At 35.0% G+C, this 10,414-nt stretch overlaps 1 protein-coding gene across 1 annotated transcript; it reads left to right on the top strand.

Moving 5' to 3' along the window:
* Window positions 1-286: 286 nt before the first annotated feature.
* On the top strand, window positions 287-9,524 carry Smp_121320 (hypothetical protein; the record flags this gene model as incomplete). The annotated part of the gene is made up of 6 exons (XM_018795039.1): window positions 287-400; window positions 438-568; window positions 4,905-4,995; window positions 6,618-6,793; window positions 8,388-8,517; window positions 9,208-9,524. 4 exons carry the CDS (start codon window positions 287-289, stop codon window positions 6,783-6,785), a joined length of 504 nt encoding a protein of 167 aa, XP_018649392.1. The 3' UTR covers window positions 6,786-6,793; window positions 8,388-8,517; window positions 9,208-9,524.
* Between the last annotated feature and the right edge of the window lie 890 nt (window positions 9,525-10,414).

The raw sequence follows: 10,414 nt of genomic DNA, 5'->3' as shown, positions 1-10,414 counted from the left end.
CGACGGATCAGCCAGCAGATGAACAAAATCATGTCATAGCCACCTATGACACTGGTTTCTAGGTTGGGTGATTTCAACGTTGGTGTGTTTTATTTTCTGACATAACCTAACATACAAAACTTTAGGAGAAATTTGAATTATTTTAGGAACCGTTTGACCTAATGAGTGGCGTTAAGATCATTTTTATTTGGATTTCAGTTTGTTTAACTGCAGCATTTCAATTGGTAAACGTAGTAATGAAACGCAAAAGTATAAGTTGTTGAGGTACAATTTGATGACAAATAACATGGATGATCAGAACTCTTCATCGGTCGGAATAGATGATGCGGTTGCACAGTTTGAAACATATGAGGACTATCTTGATTCCCAGATAACGGCTACTGATCTTTTTTATTTAGAAGTTTATCATATTTTTTTCGCTAACTGATAATTTTAAGGATGAGGAAGTAGCTCGACAACTTGTTGAATTGGGTTACAGAGGATCAGGTGAAACACTCAAACGTGAGGAGTTCAACAGTCGTAAGAAAGCACTCGCGGAGGCGATGTTAGCCAAAGAGCAACAAAAAAAGTAAATTGCCGGGGTATCTCATCTGAACCTCTTTTCACTTTTTCTCACTTGTCTCCGAAGTATGTTGTATTGATCTGTATATTTTTCTGCGTAAATTTTTATCTGTTATTCTTTTTCGGTCTGCCCTATGCTATGTATATGCTTTGCAAACTCGTAAACATGCATAAGACCAATATTGGTCTTCATTACTAATACTAGGTATATTAAACACTGGCAATAACCAAATTTGATTGTTGTTTTCAGTTGAATTGCAGAGCATTTTATTTGTTTTTTGCATTAAACTGCTGTACAATGGCGTACATAAGAACCAAACAGTTTGGTGTGTATTTAGGCGAAATGCAGGTAACTGGGCGACACTTCAAACATCCAGATACAAACAAGGGTGTAGCGGCATATAAATCCTCAAAATAATTTGTTCTGTAAGTCTTTGTCATTGATTCGGACGTCATTAGCTTTACTACATATACTCAGCCGAAAGTTTTCGGTCACATATTCGCATCAGATTATTGTTGGGTACGCCGTGCTACGCAGCTCTTGCAGCCGTTAACCAGCTTAGACAGAATGCTTATCGACATATTGATAGCCTTACAAACATGTCTCCGCACCTCTCGTTTTTTCGATTTCTGGTTTGACCTGGTCGGTGTCATGCTATCAAAGTGGTGTCACACTTAAGTGTATTCAAACTCCGAATATCTGTGGCATATTTACGAGAAATGTCCCACTATTCCCCCATGGAAGGTGGGGACCTTTTGGAGCTTCCCGACCTATTTACCTCTTATTTTCTTGTGGAATTCACTTCACACTTCCCCTTTATCGGCTGCTCAGGGTGTAAGTAGCTATCATAAAAATTACCGCGTGATAAGGATTCTAAAAGTGGCCCATTTTCCTCGAAGTAATCTTGCACAACTTCTACACATACCACCATCCAGTTTTAAAATCGTGGAATGAATATTATCATAAAAAAATGATGAGGGGTAAACTTTCGGGTAGAATCAGTGGTCATATTTTCAAAATCAATCTTGCATTCTCCAACAAACTCTGTCCTTGGTCTTCCTTTCTAGTTCTATTCAATTTTTGTTCATTTTTCTCATGTCCGTCTCCATTTTCCGGCGCAATGTGTTCTTTGGTCTTCCTCTTCTCATTCCGCCTTAAGGATCCCATATAAGGGCTTGCCTTGTGACGCAGTTGACATCAGTCATCACTTGAAAGGAGTCAGTGAGCTGTCCTCCATGTACGATTTTGCAGTTTAATCCATCATATGAATTCCGTATGATATTGACTATCTTCTCAGGCACGCCGTAGTGTCGAAGAAGCCTCTATAGTGTTGTTCTATTCACGCTATCAAATTCTTTTTCATAGTCAATGAAGTTGATGTAGAGTGATAAATTCCATTCAATTAATTGTTCCACAATGATCCGTAGAGTTGCGAATTTGTCTGTACACGATCGATCCTTACGGAATCCAGCCTGCTGGTCTCGAAGTTGGACGTCTACGGAGTCCTTCATCCTGTTCAACAATATTCTGTTGAAGACTTTTCCTGGTATTGAGAGAAAACTGATGCCTCTGTAATTCTCACACCTGCTGAGATCTCCTTTCCTTGGTATTTTGATCAGAAGTCCTTCTTTCCAGTCTGTCTGTACTTGTTTTTCATCCCAAATCTGGAGTATCTTTGCAGTTGCTGCTACATCTGCTTTCAGTGCCTCTGCCGGAATGTTGTCTGGTACTGCTGCTTTGCCGCTCTTGATTTGTCTGATGACCAAATTAATCTCTTCAATTGTTGATGGGCCAACATCGGTTGGGAGTTCCGTAGGTGCTACTTCGATGTTGGGTGGGTTCAGTGGAGCTGGTTGATTCAAGAGTTCTTTGAAGTGTTCTACCTACCTGTCCCGTTGTTCTTCAATGTTGATGATTACCTTGCCCTCCTTGCTTTTCACTGGTCGTTCTGGTTTATGGTAATTTTCAGAGAGTTTCTTTGTTGTATCATAAAATTATCTCATGTTTCCTTCTCTTTCAGCCTTTTCCGCCGTCATTGCTAAATCTTCCACATATTTACATTTGTCGGTTCTGATGCTCCTCCTCACTTGCTTGTTTGCTTCTGTGTATTTGGCTTGTGCCTTGGCTTTTTCTGTTCTTGTTCGGCTGATTGCTGCCTTCTTGAATCTTATCCAGTGTATCAACAGTGATTCACTGCTTGTGGTGGTGATTTTTGTGGCCCAGAACCTCCTGATAAGCTGAAGTGGTTTCCTCTTTTATCCCTTTCCAGTTGATCTCCATAGTAGTTCCCTTTTCATTGAGTAGGTCATGATAGGCTTGGAACCTTTTGCTGAGGGATATCTTGAATTTGTTGAGTCTCTCAGTATCTCGAAGAAAAGTCGTATTAAACTTTTGTAATGTTGTCCGCGCCGTCGTCCAGTGCTTCTTGAGTTTCAGTTTCATCTTGGTGACCAGCATGTGATGGTCTGATTCTATATCAACTCCTCTCTTGATTCTCATGTCTTCAATCATCCTTCTGAACTTTTGTTGATACAAATATGGTTGATTTGGTTTTGTATAGTGTGATCCGGTGAAGTCTATGTGGCTTTGTTTGTGCATTTATGTGGGAATATGGTGCCGCCTATGATCAGTTTGTTGGAAGCACATAAGTTTGCAAATCCTCCACCATTTTCGTTCCTTTTCTCAAGTTCATGACGTCTTCGTATCTGGTGCTGCCTATTTCAACCTTGGCCTTTAAATCTCCCATTAGAATGTTCAGGTCCTTTGTTGGACATTTCTCGACGATTGACTGCGGTCTATCATAGAATAGATAAAGTCTTCACTGTAGTCGTTGGTTGGATGGCATTCATCATAATGCCCTATTTCTTTGTTTTGAAAGAGCCTTTGACAATCCTGTGTCTATGAGGTCCCCATCCTATAAGTGCATTTGTGCTTGTTTGGACAGCATCAATACAATTCCTTGTACACTTGGTGCATTTTTTTCTTCATGTCCGGAGTATAACAGAAGCTCCCCTGAAGCTAGTCGTTGTTGTCCAACCTGCATCCAATGTGTTTCACTGGTTCCAAGCACCTCTAGATTGTATCCCCTCATTTCTGCAGCAATTTCGAAGACTTCCAGTATCCCACATTGTACGAGCATTCCATGTACCTAGGTAAATGGTTGCTCTAGTTGTCAGAGGAGGCATCGTCCTCATGGCTTCCGAAGGAACTCAGCCTTCACCATGATGCTTCATAACACTTCTAAATGAAGACCTTCTGACTCCCAGGACGGAGTTTATTATCAAATGACGCAGGCCACAAAGCTACAAGCACATGAGTAAGTATCAGAGGGCAAGTGCAAGCAATTACATAGGCAAATTTATAGTCGAATTGCATAAGTGCGCAGCAAGACAAAGCAAAGGCTAATAACAGGATTTCAGTACATACATATATGGGGAGGAAGATGAGTCATCAAATGATGTTTAAGCAATCAACGTTTTGGCTAGAGTCTGTCACGTGCTCTAGTGATCATAACAGTACAAAGAAATATGCAAATTGTTACTATCCAAATGACAATATCTGTTAAATACGTTAATAAAAGAGCTTAACCAAAATTAACCATAATCGAAATTGGTTAAAGGATAGTTTGTATAACACGTTTGAATTGCTGTACCTTTAGAAAACATACATTCCTAACATTTTGCCCACATTTCACCCGCCCATTACAGAACAATGTATTTTAAATTTCATAGTATTTTACCAATAAATAATTTAAAACATTTATTGAACATTAAAGCACCATAGTTGGAAGCTCAGCCACATCTACACCTTCACATTCATTGACAGAATCAACCAAGTTTTCAAGATTATTTATGGTAAATAAGCCTATGTCTTTAAAAATATTAATTTCATACCTTAGAACCACCAGGCCAGTAAAAGAAACTCGTGGATTGTTTACCATGACAATGTGGTACTGTCTATCATCTTAGAATTTATCTTCATCCCAAAAATAGCGTCAAAGTAGAGGCTTTGTGAAGCATATAATTACTAAAGTAGTGTTTCAGATTAAGACTGTACTCTAGGTTCTCTCTATAATCACTTTCTTTCCTTTTATATTCAAAGCCTTTTTATGCCATTGTACTCGAATGATCTGGATTGTTCTTCCTAACATGTTGAAATATGAATTTGCAAACACCCAAGCTTTAATTTATCTTTTACCAATATGCGTCATCAAAATAGATATTTTACCGTCCCACCTTAAATGACAAGTCACTTCAACAAACTCTTATGACAGGATCATCTTTCAGAATTACTTTCTAAGCATATAAATCAGTGCCTTTATGAAAATTTCTGTTCGTTTCAGCGCATTGTCTTCCTTCGGTTTGAAGATAACGTGTCCACTTATTCGAGCTTTAGCTGAGCGGGAAGGTTCTAATCGAACTGGTCAAATGTCTGTAAGTAACATTGTTTAGCTTTTGAAAAAAGCGGTAGTAAATTTTAAACTACTGAGCGAATTTCAGCTATTTAGATCACTTGACAACTTTTGTAAACATTATAAACTATCTGACCATACATTGGCTGTTTAAAGATATCTTTGTGAAAGTCGGCATAAAATGTATGACAAAATATTAAGTAAATTAATTAGAGGATCAACCCAAAGCTCATTGTTAACTGTCATTTTTAATCGTTTTTGGTTTGATGGTATGTGATATATTGGACAACAGAAATCGTTCATTCCCTATTCCTTTTAGTTGATAAATTACTGTTTCATTTTCAATCTTGTCAGTCTAGTAGTTGGTTTGACTCTTGTATAAAAAGACTTTTTATCATTATGGAAATCGGACAACATACTACGCAACAGCACCAACTTGCATGGGCGTAGTTATTTATGTTTGTTCATGCATATCTTATTATATGTGTGTTCTCGTATATATATGTCAGTACAGCTGAGCTACCATACATTGACTGTAATTGATGAGTTAGTCTTCAAATTTTGGTACTCTGCACCCCATGAATATTTATTTGTTTTCCTTTTCTGTCCGGCAAAACGTATGTAAGAATTGTTGCTCCCTCAACACTATTCGTAATCAACTTGCTATTTCCAATTGTTTCTGTCATGCTCATTTGGAAGGATATATCTGAAGTTAATTTAAACCTACATTTCATCATCACTGTCATCATTTGAAGTCAGAATGTATCTACAGAGCTGTAAAAACATAGATTGGCAATTTTTAAATTTGAAGAATTTAGAATTCTGCAAAACTAAAAGTGGCCTTAGATTTTTAAATGTTGAAACTTCATCAGATATAAGAATTTTCCATCCATTAGTTTTAAAGATATACGTGATGAATGTGTTTCCATCAAGCATACAACACTTTATAATCCGTTACCATAAAGTAAAGAATTTAAAGGTTTAACTTTAATCTCATAACGGTCAAACAATTCAGGTCATCGTTTAAGCTATCTGAAAATGTTCCATGTGGCCCTCATCTTCGTGCTTCACAGTGTTTATCATACGTCCCTTGAAGTATCAATGGTGAAAGACTGTAATAACTAATTTAGTGATCTAGATATGTATCTCGACTTAGTGTCATCCTCAGTTGTATAGCTTGATTTCTTATTCTTACCCAACTAGCCTGAAATCCCTTTTTAGCTATAACTATGTACCTAAATAGAGAGTTGCTGACTGAAGGGACGAATTGCTTAATTATGATAACCAACACAATCCAAAAATTAACTGACCAAATGGCTTTCATGCCTGAAAGTTCAGGGCTGACAGCCACAAAACATTTGATATTTGTAACTCCTGTCTCTAAAACAAAATGAATAAAACATTGGTCATCTGAGTTATTTGCAGCCCATTATTTACATTTTGCTTTTTTTATAAACCATCCTACTGGTTCAAGCTTTTAATAATCACCCACTTAAATTTAAACTTAGGACCCATTTTATTTACTTCAGTCTGATCACCTTGATAATATTTCGCTAACCTTTCAACAGCTGCCTCAACAATATACTTTTTTAAATCAACTTATATCTAACTCTTGCATTGCATTTTAAATTTTTATATTTTCAGACTATTATTTTTATTAGAGATCAGAATTCACGTGGCCAAGAAATATCTGGCTATATAGATTATGCACATCGTTTAAAAACTGAAGACTTTATAGTGTACTTTAAAGAAAAGAAAAAATTGCTCCCAAGACCAGGAGATCTAAGGTATATTGTAAAACAATGTGTTTAATTTGCTTAGTAAGTCAATTTTACTATTTTTAATAGACAGCAATTAGTTTTCTAAGATTTTATTCAGAAAATCCCATGATTATATCATTCTGTTCCCAAAAGAATCAAAGTACAGGAACTGAAAAACATGTTAAGATGGGTAACAAATGAATTGTCTCTAGAGCCACAGAATTCTACTGGATCAACCGCGTTACCATACTTATGCAGTAATTAAACTTATTAGTAATATTGAAACTGTTGATCCATATGCGTTTATGATCAAGTCTCAAAGCAGATTCAGAAAGCTTTGTTGGTCTTTACCAAAATGTGTCACTCAAAATATGGTCTGATAACCGAAAGATAAATATACTGTGCAGCAGCAAGCTTTGTCCTACTTTATAGATGCTAAGCATGGTCATTAAGATTAAAGGGCATTTAAAACTTACTTCGATTTGATTGTTGGCGTTTTCGAAACATAACTTGCGTATTTTTGGACTATCAAGCGAGCAATGCTAATGTTAAGCATAGGATTTTAAATGAAGGTGGTTATTCGGTTGATGAGGTAATGAAGTCTCATCAACTGAGGTGGTTTGGATATGCACCACGTAAGCCAAACTACCGCCTATCTCGACGGGAGATCTTATCTAGCATAGGAGCAAGTTATAAGGAAGGTAGAGTCTAAAAATCAATACGTGATAGCACTTTATGAAATTATTTATATGACAGCCATATTAGTAAATATAAACTACCTAATTAGGACTCCAGTGATAATCATAACCAATGGTTGTAGAAGCTGAATGTTACGGCTCAGAATCGTTCGTGATGGTCCAGGTACATCTAGTCTTCTTATTTTTTAGATCACGAGTCCCGAAATCAATTTATAGGTATTTCATCATTATGTATCTAACATTTTCTACTATTACCGATACTGCTACCTCTACTAATCTGGCATTTGTGATGATAATTTCATTTCTCTTTGTTAATGTGATGTAGCAACCTAAAGCGGTGCAAAAATATCCTAGTTTATAATGTGCATATTACTAACTGACTTCCGGGTTCATACTCAGTCATTTAACTCCTTCAAACACTAAAGTTTTGTCAAATAAAGCCATTCTAGCTAAGGAAGTTTATTTACACTAGAGTCGTTTAAAACACTGACAAAATAATCAGACTAGACATTTTTACAAAAATTCACTTAACTCTACCAGAGTGAGACATAAAATAGTCTTTACATCGAAGATGGCTGCTCGATATGATGTATTTAATCGGTTTTTCTGACGATATACTTTTCATTTCTACGTTTCCAGAGATTTGAAATAATCCCGTAGCACGTATTTAAAATGCTCACTTTTATTCTTATAAATACAATATTTCTAATTCATAGTTCTCAGGTTTAGAATTTTAATCGCATTCTCGAGAATGAAGCCCTATTCACCTTTTTATCTATAACTGCCTTAAGTTCAATCTACTGACTAAGTAATTTATCCCTTTCGCATACAATGGCACACACTTATCGTAAATTAACACCTAAATTGGATTTTATTGATATGATTCCATGCGTAAATAACTGTTTGAAGTAAGAAAATTCCATGCATTTCTATATATATATAAACTTAATTCCTAGTTTCTACAATTGGGAAACTCACAATGTTGTAGCCAATTCATCACCAAATTATACTGTTATAACAGAAAATCCTAATGGCCTTCTTTTGAAGAACAAACGTGATAGAAAAATTTTAAATTTCGATCCGACTGTAAGTTATTGTTTTGTGAGTTTTTATCTAAAACGTGTATGAATTTCTAACACTATTCAATTCTGAATCTCTTAGGCTTTTATTAATAGCTCACTATACATTAGAATTTCAGGCTTTCTTATCAAGCATATGACAGAACTAAGCATTTATGGATAATAGCAGAATATTTTAAACTGTACATTACCACACTTTCAAACCTTATTAACTAGGTTTGATGTAAATTTGTTTAGCTTCAAATCAAATTAAAAAATAGGTAAGGAATTGATTACTGCATATCAATTCCTTGTACCAATCATAAGATTTGCGTAGACAATTTGACTAAAACCAAACATTAAGTATAACTTCAATCCAGTATTATTATTTATTTAATATATTTTCAAACTTTTTCAGCATAATGAATGTCTAACTACTGGTTTGATTGTATCATTAAAATTAAATTGTTCCCTTAGTTTGCAATCTTTATGAAAGAACCAACATACCCCGAAGTTTTGAATTTATATTTTTCAATGAATATGAACAATTACATCTGAAAAGCGTTTTTATAATTTCATGGCCACTGAATAATTTGTAGATTGTTCTACAAATAAATAACGTTGGTCCCTGAATTTAGTATACTACAAAAACGCTACTTTCTCTACACCATATGTCTTGTAATTAAATATTGCATTGTTTTATTTTTTTAAATTTCAGGCTGCATCCCCTGGCGATAATTCCAAAAGAACAATAATCGAAACTGACAAGTATCTTCAAGTTGTTATCTACGATCATATAACTAAGAGAAAAACGTGAATGTTTATTCTCCCATTTTTAATTATCTTACATATATTATCCTTTTGATAAAGGAAACTCTGAATGAGTTTAACACAAATCATCATCCTCCCGCAAATTCAAACTCTATCCGAATTAATCAACCATGATTTTTGATTCATTTTACATAGAATCTTGCTATCGGATTATAATATTTGTCAAAAAAATCATAATTCAAATAAAACCCTTTATTTGAAGTTACGTTAGATAGATTTCTCTTTGTTGACAATCTTATGCATAGATACATCAAAATTAAAACTGTTAGGAACAGTTTAAAATCTGAAATACCTGTAAAACGATTAATTTTCATTATATACCATGAGTTGTGGGTAAACGATCAACGGAAGAATTAAAAAATCAACAGAAGTCTACACGATAAAGAAGCATATCAATGAGATGTTTATTATTATTATTACAAGACCAGTACTGGTTTCCTATATGCTGTTATTCGGTTTGCGAACAACTTTTTTTTACTTGTGCCAGCATATCGAAAAATAAACTTAATACCCAAACGACCTATTAGTTGTTGATTGTATGGCCTTGTAAAATATCTTCATTTGATCACATAGGAATTTTTCCGAGTCGGATCACATTCTAAATTATATTGAATAGTGATGTGAGAAGCGGGGTGAACATACGTTTTACAAATGTTCAAGTTACTCGTTTTGGGTAAATTAGCACAGGTGATGATCTTTGTGAGATATTCTAATAAGTTCGCGCATCACTGTTCAAGATGAAATTCATCTTTTGTACAATAGCGTCAGTTATTCATGCGATAGCCTGATTTACGCAAAAAGGTATTCATTTAGTTGTCTTCTTGTTATCACTGGTTGTAAATCAAGGTTTTTCATAATAAATTGTCAACACTTTTCGTCGAAGATCAACAAAATCATAAAAAAGACTTATACTTTATTCGAACCAAAAGATGGAAGACAGATTTTAATTCATAAACACAACTACTAATAGTTTTAGACTCTCGGTAATATAAGTGATAGATTATCTTTTGAGTTACCATACTATTTATCTGATTTTGCTGCAAACACAATATTCAATATCATGTCATCTAAGAATGATAAAACCTCTATCACTG

Source organism: Schistosoma mansoni, chromosome 1 (assembly GCF_000237925.1).
Source record: "Schistosoma mansoni strain Puerto Rico chromosome 1, complete genome".
Classification (NCBI taxonomy): Eukaryota; Metazoa; Platyhelminthes; class Trematoda; order Strigeidida; family Schistosomatidae; genus Schistosoma; species Schistosoma mansoni.
This window is presented reverse-complemented; position numbering and strand designations above follow the sequence as displayed.